General features: G+C 42.0%; 1 protein-coding gene across 2 annotated transcripts; it reads left to right on the top strand.

Annotated features, from left to right (window-relative positions):
- The first annotated feature begins 1,965 nt into the window (after nt 1-1,965).
- sel1l (SEL1L adaptor subunit of ERAD E3 ubiquitin ligase) lies at nt 1,966-25,526 on the top strand. 2 transcript variants are annotated; one of them, XM_024420604.2, is made up of 21 exons: nt 1,966-2,473; nt 2,725-2,768; nt 3,078-3,273; nt 3,900-4,067; nt 4,823-4,928; nt 7,434-7,596; nt 9,414-9,467; nt 9,991-10,050; nt 10,166-10,247; nt 11,176-11,330; nt 12,194-12,250; nt 12,525-12,593; nt 12,748-12,825; nt 13,228-13,290; nt 15,742-15,829; nt 17,528-17,676; nt 19,969-20,134; nt 20,766-20,840; nt 21,783-21,955; nt 22,036-22,164; nt 22,423-25,526. In XM_024420604.2, the coding sequence occupies exons 1-21, from the start codon at nt 2,419-2,421 to the stop codon at nt 22,660-22,662; spliced, it is 2,370 nt and encodes a 789-aa protein (XP_024276372.2). In that variant the 5' UTR covers nt 1,966-2,418; the 3' UTR covers nt 22,663-25,526. The 2 variants fall into 2 exon arrangements, with proteins under 2 accessions (XP_024276372.2, XP_024276371.2); XM_024420603.2 differs by having other exon boundaries at nt 20,763-20,840.
- Nucleotides 25,527-26,625: the final 1,099 nt, after the last annotated feature.

Genomic DNA, 26,625 nt, shown 5'->3' with positions numbered 1-26,625 from the left:
CACTTCTCCTTAATGCAAACGCTGTGTCAGATTTCAAAAAAGCTTTACCGAAAAAGCACACCATGCAATAATCTGAGTACAGCGCTCAGACAACAAATCAAGCCATACAGATATCCGCCATGTTGTGGAGTCAACAGAAGTCAGAAATAACATTATAAATATTCACTTACTTTTGATGATCTTCATCAGAATGCACTCCCAGGAATCCCAGTTCCACAATAAATGTTTGGTTTGTTCAGTAAAGTCCATAATTTATGTCCAAATACCTCCTTTTTGTTCACGCGTTTAGCCCAGTAATCCAAATGCTCAATGCGCGATCGCTTAGTTCAGACGAAAAGTCAAAAATGTTATATTACAGTTCGTAGAAACATGTCAAACGATGTATAGAATCAATCTTTAGGATGTTTTTATCATAAATCTTCAATAATGTACCAACCGGAGAATTCCTTTGTCTTCAGAAATGCAATGGAACTCAAGCTAACTCTCACGTGAACGCGCATGGTCAGCTCATGCCTCTCTGGCAGACCTCTGACTCAATCCCCTCTCATTCCCCACTCCTTCACAGTAGAAGCATCAAACAAGGTTCTAAAGGCTGTTGACATCTAGTGGAAGCCTTAGGAAGTGCAATTTGACCCCATAGACACTGTATATTCGATAGGCAAAGAGTTGAAAAACTGCAAAACTCAGATTTCCCACTTCCTGGTTGGATTTTTTCTCAGTTTTTTGCCTGCCACATGAGTTCTGTTATACTCACAGACATCATTAAAACAGTTTTAGACACTTCAGAGTGTTTTCTATCCAAATATACTAATAATATGCATATATTAGCAACTGGGCCTGAGTAGCAGGTAGTTTACTCTGGGCACCTTATTCATCCAAGCTACACAATACTGCCCCCAGCCATAACAAGTTAAAGTAACTAACTTTGGCCTTCCGGATAGCCTAAGTGCACTTATTTCTCATTTACCTGAACGAGAGCCAGTCAGTCTGAGTATGCGCGTGCCGAGCCTTTCGCCAAATGCAATTATTAAGGTGGAGTAACTCTGCAAGACCATGGTAGAACCAGGGGCTGAACCTGTTTTTAATTCTCATTTTCTTTATGGGGGCATGTTTGTTTACCATACCACAGAAAGTATCAAAAAAGGTCCAATCGTCTTTGACAGAGGGGATCAAGCTGATTCTATAACATTTTACAGAGGCCAGTTCATGAAGGAAGGCTAGCTCATAAAAGTTTTTTTAGCAAGCGTCTATGACAAATCAGGACAGGTCGTTTCACTGAACAGCCATTACGAACACAGGCTGTGAAACAGTGATCACTAAGGTCATTACAGAAAACACCAGACCGATTCCTATCAGGATTATTTGTGAGGATAACATCAAGAAGAGTAACCTTTTCTGGGTGTTTGGAGCCATACCTTGTGGGATTGGTAATAATCTGAGAAAGATTTAGGGAGTCCCATTGCTTTAGGACTTGGTCAGGTGGCTTAAGCATGTCCCAGTTTAGGTCACCTAGCAGGACAAATTCAGACTTAGTGTAAGGGGCCAGGAGAGAGCTTAGGGCAGGTAGGTTACAGGCCGGTGCTGATGGAGGACAATAGCACCTTGCAACAGGCAACAAAGTAAATATATTTAAATATACTTTGTATCCCTCATTTACTTAAGTGTTTCCTTAATTTTGGCAGATAACAGTAGCTTACTATACCCATTATGCTAAAATTTGCTAGTAGTTCTTCAGTATTTGCTCGTTGGGGGCTCCCAAGTACATTGTATTGCTTGCCACACACATTTGCATGAGAGAAGATCCCGATATGTGTCAGAAGGTGTTTCGACTGTCGTGGACGAATCTGTCTACTGTACAAGCAAGAAACGTGTGTGTGAACACCCGATTGGATGACATGTCCTCTACCATCAACGATTGGTCAATGTCAGTCATCGTGGTCTAGGATTGGTCTATCGGAGGGATTAGGAAGTGGTGTTCAAAGGTCAGGGGTTGCTAGCTGTTGTCTTAAACTGCGAACGATATTAGCTAAGTACAGCTGATCGTTGGTATTTATTAACAAGCTTCAAAGACCAGGAACACGTACATATAACTAGCTGAAGAAATATTTATATCAAAGCATAGTGAAGCCTACCGGCGTTAACGTTATAGCTTTTGTTTAGCTAGCATGTTAACTTTAGCTGTTAGAAATCATTATATATATATTTTTTAAGCTGCACCTTCCTTTCAATTATTATTTATTTTGTGGGCTTTGTCCTCATTTCGTGGGCTTTGTCCTAATGAATGTTAGTTAGAAGCGTATGCACGAGAAGAATAATCCTGTAATTTAATGTTTAACATTAGCCACGGAGCTAATTTGGTTAATTAGCTGGCTAGCAATCGTTAGCTTGTTGTCGAAAGGGTCATTAAATACTACAAGGATGATTTTGCCTATGGTGATTCTCCTAATAGTTTTCTCACACGGAACAACAGCTGGTAAGTAAAAATAAAAAAAGTCAGCCAGGTAGATGTCAACATTAACTATTTGACAGATTGTGTAACGCTAGTGCTGGCTAGCATTGCATTAGCTAGCAAGCTTGTCATTTTCTGAGGCACTAACGTCAGTTATCATTACTGTCAGCAGGAAAGTGCTTTATTCTACGTAGTCTTGTTCTTTAGATGAATATTGTTTGTCAGCTGATGCACAATACCTAATCAATTTTTTCTTTGATGTTGTCTTTCTGCAGATGAAGAGCCAGAGGGGAATAATGATCATGCTCCTGAATTGAAGGTAGCTAGCAGTAACTTAAAAATGAACCTGCTGTGCCCTTTTCTATTGCATTTAGACGTGAAAGTAGGCCTACCTAGGTTTTTCAAATTTTATATGAGAAGCTGTTTGGTATCATGCAAGCAAAAGTATAGGTTAGCTTTATAAATGGCAAAAGCAGATTTGCTTTGCGAAGAACCAACCATAAGAAAACACATGTGTATAGCCTTAAACTCACTCAAATCCACTAACCTTCAAGCTTATGACAATATAATAAGTAATTACATCATGTAACCCCTCAATCCTCTCATATTGCTTGTTTTCCCCTTCTAGTCTTACCATGAGCCCAACTCTGAAGAGGATGAGGTCCCAGTAGGTGCCAGGATTGTAGCAGGAATGGTGACTGCCCCCAGGGAGGCCGAGGGGGAGAGAAGACTCGATGGTGGGGTCCAGGAAGGTGGGCTGGAGGGGGAAGAGAAGGAGGACTTGCCCACTCAACCTCCTCCCGTTGAGGAAAGGCCTAAAGAGGGTAAGGATCCGTAAGATAGCCTTTATTGGCCAGGTGTCACTAGTGGCCATTGCAGTTTGATTTCTATAACATGTCTGTCTTGACTAATAAAGTAATTGTGGAATGTTACATGGAGATGTTTCATATCTATGTAGTAATTAATTATATTTGTCTGCAATCCACTGACAGTTTCACTCCATAGATTTCAGCTACCCCACATTTATACCTCTAGAACTGGGAACATGTTTGTAGTGACAACATCTTGGCTGAGAACATTGAGGAAGCATTTTGAGAAACTGGGACAAACTAAGCTTTGCTGACACCTGGCCTTGAGCATGGCAACAATGCGGTGTCTTTTTGAACTTGCACTCAGTGAAACGGTTGGCCCTCATGGGAAATTAAAACACGCTTGCACCTGTGACGTCTCTGAAAGTACTCTGGTGAAGGGTATATGCACCATTTGGCCACAGTACTGTAGGGTTTCTTTCATAATTTAACCAGACTGGTTCAGTCTTTAGCTTAATTTAAAACAGATTTGAGCTTCAATTTGTTGATGTTTGCCACATGTGAATCACCAGCCATCTGCTTCCTGTCAGTGTTTTTGCTTAAACATACCACCCTACCCCTGTGATTTTTGGTTGATGCAGTTCCTGTGGTGAATGGCGGCACAGCCAATGGTAAGCCCTGTCTCTTCCCCTTCCTCTTCCTGGGGAAGGAGTATGTGGACTGTACCACCGATGGCCGGGGGGACGACCGCCTGTGGTGCGCCACCACCTACGACTACGACAGGGACAAGAGATGGGGCTTCTGTGAGAGTAAGTCTCCCTTAAAGCATACATGTGTAAAAATAAATTATGTTTTTCCTGTTTCTCTGCCTTAGAGGGAATCAGACATGGACACACTACTTACGTGGCTGAAACAAATTGTTCTTGGCGGATGAATAAAGTTGATTTGTGTATAGGGTTGCAAAAATACCTGTAATTTACCAAAGTTACTAGAATCTTTGTACGTTTGGTGATTTTATAGTTGAATACCATTTTAAAATGATGCATTTGTGTGTTCATTTTTTATATTTGTCCATATTGTCTTGAGTTTCTAGTGGAAATACCTTATTCTAAAAGAGTAAATAGCCTAATTATTTTCTATTCACTTTTCAATGAAGCAACTCTTCCAGCTATTGTAAATTTTCATAACTGCCACCAGTTTGGCGCCAAAACATTTACAAAGACATTTGTACATAGTAAAATAAGTGTGTAATTATAAGGGATATTTCATAATGAAACCTTCATATTCAACACCAATGGTATATTTAGGATGTGTTACAGATTTGCCATTCTATTTTTTAAGAATCATTTTATTATATATTTTGCATGTGATAAGGCCACATAGAGGGCCGGAAATAAGATACTTGTGATAATTTGAAGTACCAAAAAAGGCCACTAGATGCCATTTGATAAAATTCCCCCAAAAACCTTGAAAGTTACACAAAAATTTGGTAATTTACTGGTAAACTTTGGAAGTTACCAGAAATATACCCTCTTTGCAACTCTAGTTGTGTTGTATATTGTAGCGGAAGAGCAGGTGGAGCAGAGGCATCTAGCGGAGGAGACCGAAAAGGAGTACCAGACAGCCCTCCGCATGATCAACGGAACCAACCGGAAGAGCCAGAAGAAAGAGTGAGCTCTCCCTCTTCTCCTCTTCATTGTCTCGTCTACAGTGTTCACCTTTAATGTTCATGAGTGTGCTTGCTGACAGCAAGAACACTCTAGAAATCCCATATACCGTAATTGCTGGACTATTAAGCGCACCTGAATATAAACCGCACCCACTGAATTATTAAAAAATATGTATTTTGTACATAAATAAGCCGCACATGTCTATAAGCCGCGGGTGCCTACCGGTATATTGAAACAAATTAACTTTACACAGCCTTTAAACGAAACACGGCTTGTAACAAAAATAAATAGGCTTTAACGAAACAAGGCTTGTAACAAAAATTAAAACAGTAGCCTACTAAGAAAGTCATTGGTCACTATCTTCCTCCTCCTGTGCACTGAAACCACTGAAGTCATCTCCTTCGGTGTTGGAGTTGAATAGCCTCAGAATTGCTTCATCCGTGTTGGATCGTTTTCATTGTCGCTCTCGTCACTTTCATCCGGAGGCAAATACCCCGCTGAGCTCATGCTGCCCCTTCAACACGCAGCAGTCCAGCCTTTCGAAACCAGTTGATGATAGTGGATTTTTTTGACAATGCTCCACGCTGTCAGGACCCACTGGCAGACTTGACCATAAGTTGCTCTTCTCCTGCGGCCCGTTTTAGTGAAGGATTTCTCCCCACTTGTCATCCAAGCCTCCCACTGAACACGGAGCGCCACCTTAAATGCACGATTTACACTGATGTCGAGTGGCTGCAAATACTTTGGGCCATCTGCTTTTCTTCCCTCTGAAAGGTTTGTTGTCTTTTTGCACTGAGTCAGTTCCTCACGCTGCTGTTTACAAAGTCTTATAATCAACTCATTAAGGCCAAGCTCCCATGCAGCTGCTCTATTTCCTTTTCCAACAGCCAGATCGATCGCCTTCAACTTGAAAGCTGCATCATATGCATTTCTCTGTGTCTTTGCCATGATGAGGGTGACAAAATTACTACCGTAATCAGAATGATGGGAAGTTTGATGAATGAATCTTGTGAAAGCGGGAAAAATCCATAAATTAGCCGCGTCATTGTATAAACTGTGAGGTTCAAAGTGTGGGAATAAGGTAGCGGCTTATAGTCCAGAAATTACGGGAGTCTTATCGTTCTTCCTCTTGCTTAAGAGATTCACTAAAAACACCCCACTTCAATACAGCTATGACTTTCTTTTTTTTGCAGGTTAGTGTCATTAGGTCCTAATCTATGGATTTCACGTGACTGCGAATACAGATATGCAACTGTTGGTCACAGATGCCTTTTAAAATAAAGGGTAAGGGCTGTGGATCAGAAGTATCTGGTGTGACCACCATTTGCCTCATGCAACGCGACACATCTCCTTCGCAAAGAGTTGATCAGGCTTTTGGTTGTGGCCTATGGGAATGTTGTCCCGCTCTTCAGTGACTATGTGAAGTTGCTGGATATTGGCGGGAACTGAAACACGCTGTCGGACACGTCGATCCAGAGCATCCCAAACATGCTCAATGGGTGACATGTCTGGTGAGTATGCAGGCCATGGAAGAACTGGGACATTTTCAGCTTCCAGGAATTGTGTACCCATCCAAGCAACGATGGGGCCGTGGATTATCATGCTGAAACATGAGGTGATGGCGGCAGATGAATGGCACGACAATGGGCCTCAGGATCTCGTCCCGGTATCTCTTTGCATTCAAATTCCCATCAATAAAATGCAATTGTGTTCGTTGTCCATAGCTTATGCCTGCCCATACCATAACCCCACTGCCACCATGGAACACTGTTTACAACGTTGACATCAGCAAACCGCGCGCCCTCACGACACCATTACACGCAGTCTGCCCAGCACAGTTGAAATGGCGTGGTTACACATGGTCTGCGGTTGTGAGGCCGGTTGGACATACTGCCAAATACTCCAAAATGACGATGGAGGCAGCTTATGGTAGAGAAATGAACATTAAATTCTCTGAAAACGGCTCTGTTGGACATCTCTGCAGTCAGCATGCCAATTGCAAGCTCCCCCAGCTTGAGATATCTGTGGCCATTGTGTGGTGACAACTGCACATTTTAGTGTCCTTTTATTGTCCCTAGCACAAGGTGCACCTGTGTAATGATCATGCTGTTTAATCAGCTTCTTGATATCCCACACATGTCAGGTGGATGGATTTATCTTGAAAAAGGAGAAATGCTCACCAACAGGGATGTAAGCGAATTGGTACCTTTGTGCATGTGAAACATTTCTGGGATCTCTTATTTCAGCTCATGAAACATGGGACCAACATTTTACATGTTTAGTTTATATCTTTGTTCAATATATTTAGGATTGCCATAAACGTGTTGAATATTTACTGACTCTAGACATTTCAGCTTTTCATTTTTAATGTCTAAAAACATAATTCCACTAACATTATGGGGTGTTGTGTCTATCTGTCCAGTGACACAAAATGCCAATTTAATATATTTTAATTTCAGACTGTAATACAACCTTCCTCCTATTCTTCATCTCATTCCTCACCAGGTTGTATGAGAAGCTATTGAAGGTTGCCGGCAAGGGCCACCACAAGGCCATGGAGAAGGTGGCCTACGCCATGCTGTTTGGGGACTACTTGGCCCAGAACATCCCTAAGGCCAAGGAGCTGTTTGAGAAACTGGCCCTGGAGGGCTCCCCCAAAGCTCAGATGGTAATGGAACATTCCTATTTAAACTTGGATCCAGGGTAGTCTCATTGACCACTTTACATGTGCATCGTATTCCGGGTTATAACTCATATCCCGCTTAATGTCTTATTCGGGAATAAGCTGTTCAAGTATCCATGAATAAACAGAATATTCCTAATTGATGTTCATATGGGTTAAATGGAATAGTTACTGAAAAATGTTGCGTTATATAATATTAACTCCTGCAGAATTATATATTACTTGCAGTAAAATGATACTACAGAAGATAAATGTCGTCCCCCCCCCATTTAGCGTCACTTGAGAAATGCCTGTGTAATATGTTTTCTTTGACACTGTTAAGCAAGCAGACAGTATTTGCGCCCAAGATGAACTGAAGTCTTATCAGAAACGTGTTTCAAAGTTTTCTCAGCTTTTCATTTCCTTAACCGTCAACTGATGACATTTGGACATTTTGCACAGGACCCAGCTTTCCATTGTTTTGGACTCCCTGGTCCCTAAATGAAAAAGCCAAATTTAGCTGTGTTAAATAGGTTACTAATGCATTCATTCTATCAATGTAAGACATTCTGGTGAGCACTACTTTATTTAGTCTTCTAGGACAACAAGTTACGACAGAAGAGAAGCTGCACGTATCTAACTGTAGTTGACAAACAAATGGCCTTACCAAATACCAGAAAATATAATATGGCCTACCAAATGTCGGAAATCATAAGTTGTCTAAATTAGGGGTGAAAGTAGGCTGTATGGAGCATGAGCAAAATATATTATGGAATTATGGTGGACCGAACTGCGCAAGTAGCCTACTTTCTTTAGTGATTTGTTTGACAAAGATGAAAACATCATCACAATAAGAGGATATTGGTCTGCATTTAAACGTGGTCATTGAGACAATGGAGTTTCAGGTTGTCTCCAGGAATTGTCTAAGATGTCAACATGACCCTTTTTTTTAAGGGATAGTACGAGACTGGGGCAATTCTTTTCTACTTATCCACAGTCAGATGAACACTTGAATATAACATTTTTAGTCTCATGCAGTTTGAAGGTAGTTTCTGTGGCGATTGCTAACTAGCATTGGCACAATGACTGGAAGTCTATGGGATAAGATAGCGTTGACGCAATCAGCTAGCTGATCCCATTGACTTCCAGTCATTGTGTAATGCTAGATCATGCGGCCCTCACGTGTGGGGGATCTGATTTGTTGTTTACATCCCACCACCACGTGATTTTGGTCGCTTGTAGCTCACCACTGCCAACAATTGGTCTGCATGGCTAGCTAATACAGAGTAGATTCTCCATATGACGTTGAGAAATAGTGCATTATGGGTAGTTTAGAAGGTGTCCGGAAATAAATATACACATTTTAAAAATAAAAAGGTATAGGTAACCAGATCGTGACTACGACTAAGTTACTGAGTGTTTGACCACACTGTTACTTTGGTGAGTAAAATCTCATGCTTCCTACCATTTTAATTAATTGCCGAAATCTCGCACTATCCCTACAACTGTAGTCCTATTGGGCCATTTACACATTCTCTGTAGCTGCTGAAGGCTACCGGCATGTAGATTTTGTTAAAATTACTGATTTGACCTTGGTTTTTCAATGGGAGTCATTCGTTGATGAACAACAGAGTTGATTGTGCATTATTTGATGGGCTATGAGTCTTTTACGTATGCAACTCGCTTAAAAGAAGTCGACAGACTTGAATTGAACTTTTGACGGACAAAAACGGACAATTGATGAATGCATATATGATGTCATTCGTGTTCATGCGTCTGTGTGGTTGTAGGTAACCTAACGCTCCACCCTATACTTCCTATAGGCACTTGGCTTCTTGTACGCTGCTGGGTTAGGCGTGAACTCCAGTCAAGCAAAGGTACCAACACCCAGCCTCTCCTCTTTCTCTCCCCAAAACTCTCCTTTTTCCACGTAGCCTATATACTGATCAAAAGCTCTGTTTGTTCAGAGGTAGCTTTTGTAGTAGAGCAGGGCGACATAGACACTCATCCATATTACGATAAATTGACTGAATTATAATTAGGTACAACTATGAGTTTATAACATTACAGTGCACCACAATTTCTTGTACTTTTTTTTATATAACCCTTAACTATAACTTCAATATAACCCTTAACTATTACTACTATTTTAAATGTTGTAGCTATCAATTGTCCCATTTAACAATTACTGATATTAGCAAACTTACTTCATATTACTCTAGTAGGGCCCGATAGGTTATTTATCGTAATGAACGAAATCAGCAGAAAGTCCACAATAAGTTGTCAGTTTGGTCGGTGTTGATTATCTTTGGTTTATCGTCCCAGCTCTATTTCCTAGATAATGTCAAAGTTGGCTGCTAAGCCTGGAATGTAAAGCATAACCCTCCAACTCTGTTTCAGGCGTTGGTTTACTATACCTTTGGGGCTTTGGGCGGAAACCTGGTGGCTCATATGATTCTGGTGAGCTACTTTTGCTCTTTGTATCTTTGAGTAGAGAAGCCTTATAATGTCTCTTGTTCTTCCTTCTGGATATAATGATTGACCTTTCTGTCCTATGCTACCGTTCTCTCTTTAGGGATACCGATACTGGGGTGGTGTGGGCGTACCCCAGAGCTGCGAATCAGCACTGACGCACTACAGACTGGTGGCCAATCACGGTAGGAGGCCCCATCCCCTCTCAACCAATGAACGTCTTTCACTGTCTCAGATGAGTTTGTCTCAGTAGCTAGGTTTCTATACAATAGGTGAAAGATTTTCATGTGAATATTCTAAATATTTTCATCATATTGACTTGTTGCGGATAAAACAAAGTGCATACATTTTTTTTACTGTTAAATTCCCATCTCATTTTCAACTCTACTGATGGTTCTGCCACCAAAAATGTTGTGTAATTTAGCAAATGTGCTCACTATGGTCTTGGCACATGTGCTCTAGCCAACAGCTCATGGATACAGTGCAGATGATGAGATTATGAAAAAAAGAGCAAGATTATTTTTATCAAATTGCAGGCAAGCATTGATCATCATGTCACCAGAATAATAACCTATTTATTGTCTGGGAGCATCAAGCTCATCACGGTGCATTTTTACCACCCTGTGACTTTCTCGTAATTTTATTTCCTCTGTTTGCCTAATAAACTACATGCTTTCCAGAGTTGTCGTGGGAGAACCACACAGCATATCATCGCATGACTCCAAGTTTACTTAGCATAATACATTTTACAGACACAAAAAAAGATCCCATCTTGTCTAAAGCATTTTGTCGACATTTGGAGTGTTTACTGACAAATTTGCTGTTTCCATCAGGCCTGTCGTGAAATGTTTTATCCAACATGTATTTGACTCGCATAAAAAGGTTGGATGGAAACCTGGTTAGTGTTTTGTATTGAGAAGACCTGCATTTGAAAAGCCCTACATTGTAGGTGCTGCAAACTGACGAAAGGAAAGGAAAGGCTGCATTCAAAAAAGTAACTTTTTGATTCACAGAGCAAGTTTATGGCAGCAAGATTTGAGTCCTGAGGCTTTCCTTAGGCGTTATGCAAAGAGCAGTGAGGTTTTTTTCATTCTTTCTCTCCTTAACCTCCAGTGGCCAGTGACGTGTCCCTGACTGGGGGCAGTGCGGTGCAGAGGGTGCGTCTGCTGGACGAGGTGGAGAACCCGGGCTCTACCAGCGGCATGCTGGAGGAAGACCTGATCCAATACTACCAGTTCCTGGCTGAGAAGGGAGATGTCCAGGCCCAGGTTAGGGTTCAGATGGGGCACACTGCTCTTATGAGTTTTTTTCTTTTTCTGCATAGGAACTTTTTTAGGATTCTTTGCGATGGAAAAGGCATTCCTTGTCAACTTGAATGACTAAAACTAAGTATAAAGTATGTAGAAAAAGTTAATGGACCTATATATATTTTTTTCTTATGATGTGATATTTAAGAACTAACTATATAAAATAAAAGCCAGGACAGGGGTGTCGAATTCAATCGCAGCACGGGCCATATTGGTGGGGAAAAAAACATGCATATAAATGCCACCAAAACTGGACTTTAAAAAAAAAAAAAAGGTTCTTCATAATGTCCACTTATAAACGTACAATATGAACGTGTACTGGCTGGCTCGTAGGTGGGTGGGTCTGGGAGGAGGGGTATGTGTCAATGCACTTCCATTTGGTGCGCAGCATGTTGGCAGTGTTGCTGGAACTTGTAGTACAGTGTGTTGGTGGCTGTATGTAAGTGGGCCAAAATGAATTGACAACCCAAATCCAGCCTGCGCAATGATATATAAATGTCACTAGCCAGATTGCCCGTGGGCCTTGTCTGACATGTGAGCTATACAGTCAGGGAGAACGAAAAATTCCGTAAATGATGAGTTCAGGAGTATATTTGGCAGCGAGGCATTATGCCGTTCCTCGTGGGAGTTGATGGAAATATTCTAATTATCTCATTTTAAAGTTTCTCTGGTGATTGCATGAATGTAGCATGATAATGAGTTAGCGGGTAATGATTGAAAAGCTGGGCCCTGGTCAATAGTGGTACACCATGTAGGGTTTAGGGGGCCATTTGGTTCTCCTCCGTGGTGTTTTGTGCTATGACCCCATGCTTTGCTCCCAACAGGTGGGACTGGGCCAGCTGCATCTGCACGGTGGTCGGGGGGTGGAGCAGAACCACCAGGTAACCTTTCCCTGACCCATTTTCAACCTTGTTCAAACACTACAGGTGTAGGATCTTAATTTGATCACCCTGTGCAGGAAATTTTAAACTTGTGTATTTGAAGTTTAAAAAGGCTTCTGAAGTTTGTCATATCCACTTAGAAATTTCAGACTAGCAAAAAAATGTATCAACCCTAAAAAAACATAATTATTTTCCTACATCTGTAGCTCTGTCATGCTGACTCCTGTATTTAGTGTGAAGTTCATGTGTGGAGATGTTTTTTTTTTGTCGACAGCGGGCCTACGATTACTTCAACCAGGCCGCGAATGCTGGGAACACGCACGCCATGGCCTTCCTTGGGAAGGTAAGATTATTACATGATCTTATAGGCCTGTTGCACTGTGGTGAAATAAGCAAGTAGCTCTACCTTACTCTGTGGCTGTGCTACCGTTCAGTGGTTTCTCGTACTCTGTTTTCATTTGTTCTCTTCACTCTCTTTTTCTCTCACTATCTTTCAGATGTACTCGGAGGGCAGTGAGTACTTGTCTCAGAACAATGAGACGGCCCTGCAGTACTTCAAGAAGGCCTCTGACCTGGTGAGTAACTAAACCTTGACTAGAATTGACATTCTATATCTGTGGTCCAACCATGGATTGTTAGGCATCCATAATAATATCTATCTAGCTCTGTTTGGTTCCTTTTTACTAATATCAAACCATTCACTCCTATGGATATCTTGCACATAGCTCACAGTGCCTGTACTGAATGTAACAATCCACTACTTATCGTGGTCAAACTGTTGGACAGAAACATTCCTATACTGTACATTGATCCAGAAATAGCATGTTCATTGAAAATCTATCTGTTATATTAATAGTGCATTTTAACAGGTATATATATATGTGTGTTTTTTTCAAGAGTGCACTATTATTTTCAATACTTATTGTTGTGTCTTGGGTGGTTTCTGTCTCTTTGATGTCGCTGTTCTTGTCCCCCAGGGTAACCCTGTTGGGCAGAGTGGGCTGGGCATGGCGTACCTGTACGGGAGAGGTGTGCCAGTGGTGAGTGACAGCTCTCCCTCTGTAATTCTACACATTTTGCTATAATATTTGTTTTTGTAGACACTTAGAACGTTGGCATAGAGAATGTAGGCGACAATTGTCTGCTAGGGTGCGTTTCCATTTTAACTATGTTGTGTTGATAAAAACAACTGGATGTAATAACGTCACACCCAAAAACAAATAAAAATGGAATAGTTGAAGTGTTTGCCATTACCTGTTTAGTCAAATTGCGTATTAATAAATTGGCGACTGCCTGTGTGCCCTCCCACCGATCTTTCATGTCTCAGGTAACCTTTGAGAGCCAGCATGGATAGAATACTATAATTGACCAATATTTGCCAAATTCTAATAATTATCATGTGGCAACGTATCGTAGATCTGTAATAATTGGATGGTGAAACTTTCATTCAGCCAACCAGAAAAGCAAAGCAATTCAGGCATTCTTGAAAGTCCGAACAGTCCTCGTCCTGCAAAGAAAAAGTATTTTTATAGTTACATTTTATTTTGCAAGCAGTAGGCATTTGTAAGGAAATGTGGAGTGTAGCTTACAGTTAAATGATATCACGTGCTGCGTACCTTAAAGTATTCAGCAAATATTTATTTGATAAACAGTTTCCATTTGTCGCAAGTTTAACAAAAGAAAAGTACACCCCTGTCAAATGAATATAAATGATGTTGATCTTTACAAACTTTCTCCTATGTCTGCTGTTACCATGATGCAATTATTATTTTTGTGACATTGACCCAGGTTTATTTTGACAAAAGCAATGGAAACCTGCCTACTGACTGACATAGAGAACTGCTGATGCACAACCAAATTTGCACTTTTTTTTTAGATTTTACTATTGTAACTCTCAACAGTAAGTTGAGACCCCCACTTTAATTTTACATTTTTTTGGGGGGGGTGGAATTGATCGATCCGCCAGTTGCCTGTCCCTGCTTTGCACTGTGGTTACATTCCTAAATTGAGCTTTTGTAGGCATAGGCAATAGAATCCAGCAGCCGTGTACTTTAGGTTTACAGTGCATTTGGAAAGTATTCAGACCCTTTGCTACGAGACTTGAAATTTTAGCTCAGGTGCATCCTGTTTCCATTGATCATCCTTGAGATGTTTCTACAACTTGATTGGAGTCCACCTGTGGTAAATTCAATTGATTGGACATGATTTGGAAAGGAACACACCTGTCTATATAAGGTCCCACAGTTGACAGTGAATGTCAGAGCAAAAACCAAGCCATGAGGTCAAAGGAATTTTTGTAGAGCGCCGAGACGGGATTTCTGCAGCATTGACGGTCCACAAGAACACACTGGCCTCAATCATTCTTAAATGGAAGGCGTTTGGAACCACCAAGACTCTTCCTAGAGCTGGCTGCCCAGCTAAACTGAGCAATTGGGGGTGAAGGGCCTTGGTCAGGCAGGTGACCAAGAACCCAATGGGCACTGACAGAGCTCCAGAGTTCCTCTGTGGAGATGGGAAAACCTTCCAGAAGGACAAGCATCTCTACAGCACTCCACCAATCAGGCCTTTATGGTAGATTGGCCAGACGGAAGCCACTCCTCAGTAAGAGGCACACGACAGCCCGCTTGGAGTTTGCGAAAAGGCACCTAAAGGACTCTGACCATGAGAAAAAAGATTCTCTGGTCTGATGAAACCAAAATTGAACTCATTTGGCTAAATGCCAAGCGTTACGTCTGGAAGAAACCTGGCACCTCTCATCACCTGGCTAATACCATCCCTATGGTGAAGCGTGGTGGTGGCAGCATCATGCTGTGGGAATGTTTTTCAGGGACTGGGAGACGAGTCAGGATGAGGAAAAGATGAGCAAAGTACAGCGAGCTCATGATGAAAACCTGCTCCAGGACCTCAGACTGAGGTGAGGGTTCACCTTCCAACAGGACAATGACCGTAGGCACACAGCCAAGACAACGCGGGAGTGGCTTCGGGACAAGTCTCTGAATGTCCTTGAGTGGCCCAGCCAGAGCCCGTACTTGAAACCGATCGGACATCTCTGGAGAGAACTGAAAATCGCTGTGCAGCGACGCTCCACATCCAACCTGACAGAGCTTGAGAGGATCTGCAGAGAAGAATGGGAGAAATCCCCAAATACAGGTGTGCCAAGCTTGTAGCGTCATACCCAAGAAGACTTGAGGCTGTAATTGGTGCCAAAGGTGCTTCAACAAAGTCCTGAGTAAATGGTCTGAATACTTATGTAAATGTGATATTTCCTTTTTTTTTTAATATACACTTGCTAAAATTTCTGAACCCGTTTTTGCTTTGTCATTATGGGGTATTTTGTATATAGATTGATGAGGGGGGGGGGACAATTTAATACATTTTCGAATAAGGTTGTAACGTAACAAAATGTGGAAAAAGTGAAGGGGTCAGAATGCACTGTATGTCGGTATTTCCTGTGTGATTTACACAATCTTGTATGTGTGTCCATCCTCCAGAATTACGAGTTGGCACTGAAGTACTTCCAGAAAGCAGCAGAGCAGGGCTGGGTGGATGGACAGCTTCAGCTGGGCACCATGTACTACAGTGAGTGTGGGACTATGTGTGTGTGTGCGTATAGACCACCCCTTTATTTCTGTTGTTGTTTAAAGAAGCCTTACCCCTTTTGGTTTCCTGGAAGTGCAATGTTAGTTGCCCACCAATGTTCTGCTCCCAACTCTGCACTCTTTGCAGCAGGGGTGTTATCAGCGGGGTGTCAACGGCTACTCATGAAATATGATTGGCCACCCTTAGTGCCACCCCATTCTCATTGGGTCAGAGTGCTGTCAATCTGGTTCAGAAAAAATTCCCTCACTGGAAAACAATGTCTTGTTTTTCTCTTCACAAAACTACCACTAACAGGTCCTGATCATCAAAGGGAAAACATTTGAACAAATACGCCTGTCTAACGCAACAATGCTGTAAAGTTAGTAAGAAGGGATATACACCTTTTCAAATATATTTATTTAATCTTTATTTAACCAGGAAGGGCTCATTGAGATTTAAAATCTTTTTTTCAAGAGTGTCCTGGCCAAGATAGGCAGCAACAAATCATTACAAAAATTATAGACAAACAACATGAAAAACTACAAGTAATCTAATAAAAACCATAGAATTCACAAGAGTATAACAAAATCAATAACAGCCAATTTAAAAAACATTGACAGGTCAGGGAATCAGTCTCAACATCATTCATCAGTGATTTAAAAATACCAATCGGGACAAGTTCTTCCAGTTTAAAAGTATTTTGTGAGGCGTTCCAAGACGATGGCGCAGAGTACATAAAAGCCCTTTTACCAAATTCAGTTCGGACATTTGGAACAGTTAGCAGGATAAAGTCCAGCGAACGAAGAGAGTACTCACCACATTTCTGAACAATAAAAATGCCCAAATAAAAAGGTAGTAAACCCAAAATGGCTTTGTAAATAAAAGTATACCAGTGCCTGAGCCTACGAGTGACTTAGAAGGCCAGCCAACCCTGGTATACAAATTGCAGTGGTGCGTAAGGGTTTTGCAGTTTAAAATAAATCTCAAAGTGCCATGGTAAAGGGTGTCAATTGATCTCAAACACTGAGTGGAAGCATTCATATATAAAATATCCCCATAGTCTAGTACAGGCATAAATGATTTTCTACGGATATAAAGCGCTCCGCACATTATCGTTAACAGCTGATTACAGAAATTATTGCTGATGATATGCAGTCATTGTCAATTGTCTACTTGAGTTGCGAGGTCATTTTCTAAAATAAATCATGCGTTCTCCATTATGAGCCGCGACTCGCACTACTGAAACGGATGCCTTTCTCGTCAATACCACTGTTCACCGTTTTGCTCCTGTCTCAGCAGGGTGTTATTCCCTTTTCTAATGAGAGTTGAGACATACAGTAACAACATTACAGCTAAGTCCTTTTTTTTAACCAGTAAATACCCCCATTTGACATTGTTTTCTTTTGCCCTGTAGTTGATCTGTGAGCTTAAATTTGGTGGGCAGCCTTTTGTTAAACATGAAACAAAGTAGGCACCTAGACTATTAAATAAAATGCATCGTAGTTTAAGCCAATTTTCAATGCTATTTGTGATACAATTAGCTGATTTCTCATGGCCACCCATGACTGGTTTTGGTCCCCCCTTGGCCACCCCATAAACAAAATCCTAGAAATGCTATTTTTCTCCTCTTGCACACCATTTTTCTTTGTTGGGTATCTCACTCACTTTTGTCTATCCATTCCTCCTCTTCCTCCCCAGATGGCATCGGGGTGAAGCGTGACTACAAGCAGGCCTTCAAGTTCTTCAATCTGGCCTCGCAGGCAGGGCACATTCTGGCATTCTACAACCTGGCCCAGATGCACGCCACAGGCACCGGCGTGTTGCGTTCCTGCCACACCGCCGTGGAGGTGAGCTAGCTAGCCATTAGCTAGCTGCTGTACTAACAGTGCATTCAGAAAGTATTCAGACCCCTTTTCAAGCTACACACAATACCCCATAATGACAAAGCAAAAATTAGTTTTTTTTAAACATTTTGGCAAATTTGATAAACAGAAATATGTCATTTACATAAGTATTCAGACCCGTTACTCAGTACTTTGTTGAAGCACCTTTTAGAACCAATTACAGACTTGATTCTTCTTGGGTATGACACTACAAGCTTGTCACCACTGTATTTGGGGAGTTTTTCCCGTTCTTCTCTGCAGATCCTCTCAAGCTCTGTCAGGATGGATGGGGAGTGTTGCTGCACAGCTATTTTCAGGTCTCTCCAGAGATGTTAGATCGGTTTCAAGTCCGGGCTCTGGCTGGGCCACTCATGGATGTTGAGACTTGTCCCGAAGCCACTCCCGCGTTGTCTTGGCCGTGTGCTTACGGTCGTTGTCCTGTTGGAAGGTGATTCTTCGCTCCAGTCTGAGGTCCTGAACAGTTTTTCATCAAGGATCTCTCTCCGGTCATCGTTTCCTTGATGCTGACTAGTCTCCCAGTCCCTGCCGCTGAAAAACATCCCCACGCTGCCACCACCATGCTTTACCGTAGGGATGGTGCCAGATTTCCTCCAGATGTGATGCTTGGCATTCAATCTTGTTTCTCACTGAGTCTTTAGGTGACTTTTGGCAAACTCCAAGGGTGCTGTCATGTGCCTTTTACTGAGGAGTGGCTTCCGTCACCATAAAGGCCTGATTGGTGGAGTGCTGCAGAGATGGTTGTTTTTCTGGAAGGTTCTCCCATCTCCACAGAGAAACTCTTGAGCTCTGTAAGAGTGGCCATCGGGTTTTTTGTCACCTCCCTGACCAAGGCCATTCTCCCCCGATTGCTCAGTTTGGCCAGGCGGCCAGCTGTAGGAAGAGCTGGTTCCAAACTTCTTCCATGTAAGAGTGAAGGAGGCCACTGTGTTCTTGTGGACCTTCAATGCCGTTTGTTTGGTACCCTATGCCTCCACACAATCCTGTCTCGGAGCTCTATGGACAATTCCTTCGTCCTCATGGCTTGGTTTTTACTCTGACATGCACTGTCAACTGTGGGACCTTATTTAGACAAGTGAGTGCCTTTCCAAATCATGTCCAATCAATTGAATTTACCACAGGAGGACTCCAATCAAATTGTATTAACATCTCAAGGATGATCAATGGAAACAGGATGCACCTGAGCTCAATTTCGAGTGTCATAGGAAAGGGTCTGAATAATTATGTAAATAAGGTATTTGTTTTATTTTTAATACATTTGTACATATTGAGGAAAACAATATTTGATCAATTTTAGAATAAGGTTGTAACCACAAAATGTGGAAAAAGTCAAGGGGTCTGAATACTTTCAGAATGCACTGTAATTGGCTAGCTACAGCATTAGACATTAACTAGCCATTTAGATAGCGCTCTATAATTGGAAAGCTGTAGGATTAGCAATTAGCTAGCTAGTTCACACTCCCAGTGCTTCAGTTAATTAGCCAATAAGTATCAAGCAACCCTGCTACACTAGCCACCTTGGAGCTAGCCGTTAGCTAGCCTTTCACAGTTAATTAGCTTTTCGTTAGCTGTGTATTAATCGTCATTATAAACTGGGTGTTTCGAGCCCTGCATGCTGATAGCCATGGTATATCAGACCATATATCATGGGTATGACAACATTTGTTTTTACTGCTCTAAATACATTGGTAACCAGTTTATAATAGCAATAAGGCATCCCAGGGTTTGTGGTATATTGCCAATATATCACAGCTAAGGGCTGTATCCAGGCGCTCCGCATTGCGTCGTCCCTAAGAACAGCCCTTTGCCGTGGTATATTGGCCAGATACCACACCCCCTTGGGCCTTATTGCTTAAATAAGCCATCTGTTAACCTTTATCCATTAGATCAATGCATTAATCCGTCCTCTAGCTAAGCATGAACCAATTAGCCACCTGTTTAGCTATTTGTCCTCCATTAGCCGTCATCCATTAGTTAATTATTTAGCCATTTGCTACTCCGTGTCAGTCATTGTTGTCTATCCAAAACCTACTTACCCATTCTTTAGCCATTGATCCACAACCAGGTTTGGGTTAATTTTTATCCTCCCAATGGTAAAAGTTCAAATCAGGCGTTGTGTAATCAGATCCTAGATCTGTGATTATGTGCAATTTCCACCTCAAATTGCCTTTTGTTCTTGTCTCTCTGTGTTTCTAACTGCATCTGTCTCTGTGTCTTCATATGTCTGTCTGCGGGCAGCTCTTCAAGAATGTGTGTGAGCGTGGGCGCTGGTCGGACAGGCTGATGGCAGCCTACGGCAACTTCAAGGACAGCGACATGGATGGGGCGCTGGTGCAGTACCTGCTGCTGGCCGAGCAGGGCTACGAAGTGGCGCAGAGCAACGTGGCCTTCATCCTGGACCAGAGTAAGAACAAATACACAATGTTTGTCATAAGAATCCCCTAGATAGCTGACAGGGGAACAGTTTTGAGTTCCGTTCTGTTTAGCAGCAACCATCTTAGAACCTCAGCCCAGTTCTATTTCTCCCCCTTCTCCCTGAACTGTGCACTTGTTCACTCCCCTGCAAGGCTTCAAAAGCATTTGGATTGCGGTAAGCATGGGCATAAGGGAGCCATGATCCTTCCTTTTTAAATGAATGAGGAGAGGGGAACAACTACACGCTCCGGGAGGAAATTTGTTTCTATGTACATTGGTAAGACACCAGTGCTTCCACTTACCTCTGTCTCCAGAGAGCACTGTGACCCTGTAACATGTGGACCAAGCATATGGCCTGGGGACTGTCTGTGGCCCGCCATCTGTTGTAATGTGTTCAGAACGCTAATCACCGGAAGGCAATGAATCCCCTGTGGTTGTTTAGATATGAAGAAATTGCGACACCATGCCAAAACAATCAATTTCTTTGTGCAGCCCTTCTGATATCTATTTACAGACATGACCTTTGTGAATGCGTTTAATAAGCACTTACGATGATGTTAAACCAGTTGGTGCCATTTTGTATTTGAACTGTGTGTGCGTGCGTGTTTCGTTTTAAGTAGAGGAGGCGCAGATCTTCAACGAGAACGAGACATACCCTCGAGCCCTCCTCCATTGGACCAGAGCAGCAGCACAGGGTTGGTTGAGCCTCCTTCATAAATCACCCTTCCATATTTTTGCTGTACTGAGCTGGTCTTTGTACCCTTCAGTAATTGTAGGGGAGGACAGTTGGATGAAGCTTGGGGAGACTGTATCTTCAACTGTGTTGCCCAGGGCCAAGCTTTTCAAAACATTTAATCAAAATGATCCTGAGTTGTTAAATTCTGCTTCCCCTTCAGATGTGGTCCCTCATTTTTAGATGCAGTTTTAAGACCAAATGGAAGGATCCCATGATAAAACAAAGATCATGGTATATGAGCCCATGATATTTGGTTTGAAAAACTGGGCCCGGTTTATATAGTGGCTAGGATAAAGCTTGGGGACTACCACTTCTACAGTTATGGTGGTGGGAAAAGTACCCAATTGTCATACTTGAGTAAAATTATTGACACCTTTTTTAATAGAAAGTTACTCAAGTGACAGTCACCCAGTAAAATACTACTTGATAAGTCTAAGTATTTGGTTTTAAATATACTTCGGTATCAAAAGTAAAATTACAAATACTTTCAAATTCCTAATATTAAGCAAAGGGTTTAATATAGACAGTGCCCTTCTTTTAAAAAATGTAAGGATAGCCATGTGCACACTCAGACATGATTCACAAAATATCCATTTGTGTTTAGTGAGTCTGCCAGAACATAAGCAGTAGGGATGACCATGTGTTCTCTTGATAAGTGTGTGAATTTCACAATTTTCCTGTTCTGCTAAGCATTCAAATAGTAACGAGTACTTTGGGTTGTCTGGGGAAATTTATGGAGTACAAAGTACAGTATTTTCTTTAGGAATGTAGTAAAGTAAAAGTTGTCAAAAAATATAAATAGTACAGATACCACAAAAAACTACATAAGTAAAAATACTTAAGTAGTACTTTATACCACTGGTACTAACGTGTGTACTGTATGTTCAACTTTGTTACCCAGGTTATACAGTGGCTAGGATAAAGCTGGGGGACTACCACTTCTATGGTTATGGTACTGACGTGGACTACGAGACTGCTGTCATCCACTATAGGCTGGCCTCGGAGCAGCAGCACAGCGCTCAGGCCATGTTCAACTTGGGCTACATGCACGAGAAAGGCCTGGGCATCAAACAGGTGGGCACACGCACATAAACAAACTCATTCATACACACATGCAAACCTATAAGTTTAACCCCTTACTTTCCCCCCTCTAGGATATTCACCTGGCCAAGCGTTTCTATGACATGGCTGCTGAGGCTAGTCCCGAAGCTCAGGTGCCTGTCTTCCTGGCTCTGTGTAAACTGGGCCTGGTCTACACCCTGCAATACCTACACGACCTCAACGTGAGTGTACAGTACAGAGCACTTCCTGGACCCGGTGCCTGTGGGCATTTCATTTCCCTGGTCGTTTCCATTTCAACTCATGGGGGCCAGGCTCAATGTTTGAGGCTAACTTAATTTATTACATTTGTACAGGATTCATGGGATTGTACTATGTTTGTTCAGTGTAGTCAGTGCTCTCTCTCTCTTTCTGCTCCCTCCGACCGACCCTCTCTCTTTCTCCCCTCCCACCCTGTATCATCTCTCTCCCCCCTCCACCAGATGAGTGAGGTGGTCAGTCAGGTGGACCTGGACCAGCTCCTGGGCCCTGAGTGGGACCTCTACCTAATGACGGTAATCGCCCTGCTGCTAGGCACCGTCATCGCCTACCGCCAGAGACAACACCAGGCAATGCCCCCACAGCCCCCTCCTCCCCAAGCCAGGCCTGCTCAGGAGCAGGCCCAGCCGGAGGCCCAACCTGAGGCCCAGGCCCAGCCTGAGGCCGAAGAGGCGCAGCAGTGAGCGATAGAGATGGAGTGGGAAGAGGGAAAGGGAAGGTGATATCCTGACCCATACCCTCTACTCTGGGGGGGTTGGTGGGGTGGGTAAAGGCAGACTAACATGCTCCCATCTTGGGCACCACCTTTTCCCTCCTGACTCCGGCATGTTGACCACAGACTGTAGGCTACTGAACAGGCCAGACTCGCCCTACTTAACTCTCTGTCTCTGTCAATGCTCTCAGACCTTCCAAGTTGAAGAATGAAGAAAGGAATCGGTGAGAGGGAGAGTGGAGTAGGTTGATGGACAAGGCCATGGAACAGAGGCTGTAGAAAAGACAATATAGACTCGAAACCTCTTAGTGTGTGACTCAGGGTACCGGCAGCAGAATCACTTCTCAGAACTAGCCAGGTGGGGCGATCAAGGCATCTTCTTAATTATCGTCCGATCTGGGAATGAAACGGTCTTGTTTTGTGCGCTCTAGTAGCGATTGGGCTTCGGAAACAATGGCCAGATTTTTTTTCCGCTTTTCCTTTTCAGATTTGATGTACGAGTTTAAGGTTACAACTCTACTTATCGGAAAATAAGATTCCAGATGTCTACATAAACCTTGCAATACCAACATATTTGTCAGGTGGCAGCAATCAGAACTGGGCACGTGAAGTCATCTTCATCTCCTTGTCTTTAGTGAAATATTTTTCACAAATAAGTTTTGTTAAGAACACATTTTGTAAGCATGTTCTGTTCATAAACAATGATTCTTTATCAAGCTAGTTTTTTTCCAGCATGCTTTTGTCAGCACATTTGCTTGATTAGCAAGCGTTAAAGCTTTTTGTGTGCAAATATTTCTTTAGCAAACATGAGTTGTTTCAATGCAGACGTTTTCTTCAGCAACTTATTTTGTTAGCGAATATCCTTAGTTAGCACAAATGTTGAACTAATGAAGTAAACATAAACGTGCTCATTTATTTGACATCCAGTACAAAATCTTTCAGGACGTTGCTGAACTTTGGTCAACTTACTTGTTTGAGTGGATCAAGTAATGAAAGTAATGAATGATATTGTTGTCAGTCATTTCAGCTCTGCTATGGTATGGTCAAGGATCAGAATGAAGGATAGAGAATCCTTTGCTACCCCTTCACTAGCTACCCCATTTCCTTCCTCATTGCAGCGCATGATTCTGTGTCTCAGAAGGTTTGATTCTTGATATATTATCCATGTAGCCTAATACAGAGAATATCCTTGAGATAATATTGTAGAATGCTGATCCCCACCGTAGATGCTCCCTTACACCAAAATCCTGAGTGAATGCATTGACGCTTGTTCCATCTATTAGTAATTGATAGTTTGTGGAACCATGTTTAATTTTTAATCCTTTTTAAACGGTTTGGTTTGATAAGTTGAACTGCAACAGGAAGAGATTTCACGCACAGCCTTTTTGTCAAGACTCATTAGGAGAAAGCACTGACTATTTGACTTTGTTATACATGGTTCCACTCAGGGGTGTGACTATTGGCCCGACCCCCTCCCCTATGGAGCAGGTCTTGGCTTCTCCAGCTTCTGGTTCCCTCGGCTCAGGCTTTAAGTTGTCAAGATCACAGCAATCGCCTCCCTTATGTAGTGGCATCACATAAGCTGATTTCCACACTTTAGGAAGATTTCCTGATAAGTGTTAAATTAAAGATGTGGGTTATTGAGCCCACAATGAGGGACGCTGTACACTTGAGCAGACCTGGATCCAAATGGTCGGCCCCTGTATGTTTCTTCATGTCTTATGTCAACAGCACATCAAGGACTTCATTGTCTGTCAGTTGCCAAAATGATTCTGTAAAATTCCCCCATTTAACATCTAGTACATTGTCACAGTGAGGGAGACACAGAGAACCTGCAGAAATAAAATGGTGATTAAATTCATTCTATCAATGTTATCAGTAATAGGGCCAGACTCCACATTTATTTGTAAGGGAAGAGTAGTGGAAGTACAACCCTTTTAATGATTTCAGTTTTCCAGCATTTCTATGGATATCCTGTACAGTCAGCTAGTGTTAAGCGAAATCTGATTCTATTATATTTTCAAATAAGTTTTACACATATTTCTCAATTCTCGGAAGGATTGCCAGTACCGGCCAGATTGTGTATTTATGCAATGGGCAAGACACTGGTTACTGTAACGGTGCTGGGTTTTTCACGCTCAACAGTTTCCTGTGTGTATCAAGAATGGTCCACCACCGAGAGGACATCCAGCCAACTTGACACAACTGAAGCGTTGTTGTCAACATGAGCCAGTATCCATGTGGCATGCTTTCGACACCTTTTTAGAGGCCAAGCGAATTGAGGCTGTTCTGAGGGCAAAAGGGGGAGTGCAACTCAATATTAAGGTGTTCTTAATGGTTTGTACACTCAGTGTATGTTATGGTTATAGTGACTCTTTACTTTTCAGTCATAATAATGACAACTGGTTATAAACACATTGGGCAATTGATAACTGACTATACAGCTGTTACAGAAACCAATTTAGGAAAATGTGTTTGCTTTTGGTATTCCTTCGCCATCAACTTAAGTGTAATGAACATGACCAGATTTGGTGGGATACATCTATTATTATTTTTTCCAAAAAGGATTTTTAGATTGATTTCCAATCCACCCAACCCTATTAAGGACAATGGTAAAGTCAGCTATTGGACATGAGAATTATTTTATGTCATGCTATGGGGGGCCCCGACCAGTCTCAATTTACCATTAAGTTAGAATGGTACACGAGGTGCAAGTTCAAAATGTGGTTGTGCATCAGCAGTTTATTTTGTCAGTCACTCAATTACCCATGTCAGCTAACAATTTTTAGTTTGGTAAATTATTCTAGCCAGTTATTAAAACTTGTACTAATCATAGCACGTGTTCGGTTGATATTTGGCCATCACAACAACTACTCCACCACTATCTCTCCCAAGCAAGGCTCCTATGAAAATAATGATGCTCTATGAGATGAGGAATCAGTATCCTTGTTTGGAAAACAATTCAATGAGGCACTTATTTCTGCTGTGAAGGGAGTAAATCCATTTGTATTGGATCTTTAAAAAAAAACAAGCATTGCTCGGTTGTGTGAAAGAGGGCAAAGAATGGGCCTCGGAGTGTTTTGCGGCCTCCAAATAAATAATAAACTAAATAAGATTTACCATAAATCCCCCCCATACTCAACTGGCCGACCGTGGTCTGGACCCAGAACGGGGTCAATACGGAGCGCGGACCCAGAACGGGGTCAATATTGAACTCGGTAGAGCTTCGACCCCTGGTATCAAATCAACACACGACATGGATGTGTCGATTACCGGAAATTAGCTTTACAACTGCAAAATGTTTTATTCGCCAACGAGGGGTGTGAAGTTTCGGGTCGCATGAATTGTGAGGTGGGGGGGGGTTGTTACTATGCCGATAATTGACACCTTTTTGCAACCTAGGAAATTTGTGTGACCGGACCTTCTTAAATAGTACTTGAGTAACCCTGCCATAAATAATCTGACAGTCACACACAGGCCTTCATCAACAATTTTGAAATTCTCTCACCAGCAAAAGGTTTAGCCAGTGTTTCCTTTCAGAAATAATTTTCTGTTAAAAAAAAAATTCAAGAAGCATGGTCTAATAATAGCCACTAAATAAAACTGAATTATTCAAATAAATTCTTTTCTGTAATTTAGCTCAATATACCGGTAGGCCAAGTGGTGGTGTTGTAGTGCATCTTAGAGTTACACTTCCTAAACATTCCGTCAATAATGGATTGGATTTACATACTGGTCTTTCACCAGTGCTCAAAGGGCTTTTACGTCGCATGCAGCATAAACACTTTCATAAACGCTTTCACCACCAATGCGTAGCGCCCACCTGGGTAATATGTAATACCATTTAGAGCCAGAGAATTCATCAGACTTCAGTTGGAGAGAAAGAGATAAAATAGATTGTCAAAGTGGAAAAGGTAAAGTGCCAAAACACAAT

The sequence above is a fragment of the Oncorhynchus tshawytscha genome, linkage group LG05 (assembly GCF_018296145.1).
Source record: "Oncorhynchus tshawytscha isolate Ot180627B linkage group LG05, Otsh_v2.0, whole genome shotgun sequence".
Classification (NCBI taxonomy): Eukaryota; Metazoa; Chordata; class Actinopteri; order Salmoniformes; family Salmonidae; genus Oncorhynchus; species Oncorhynchus tshawytscha.
Note: the sequence above shows the minus strand (reverse complement) of the source record. Positions and strands in the feature narration are given on the sequence as shown.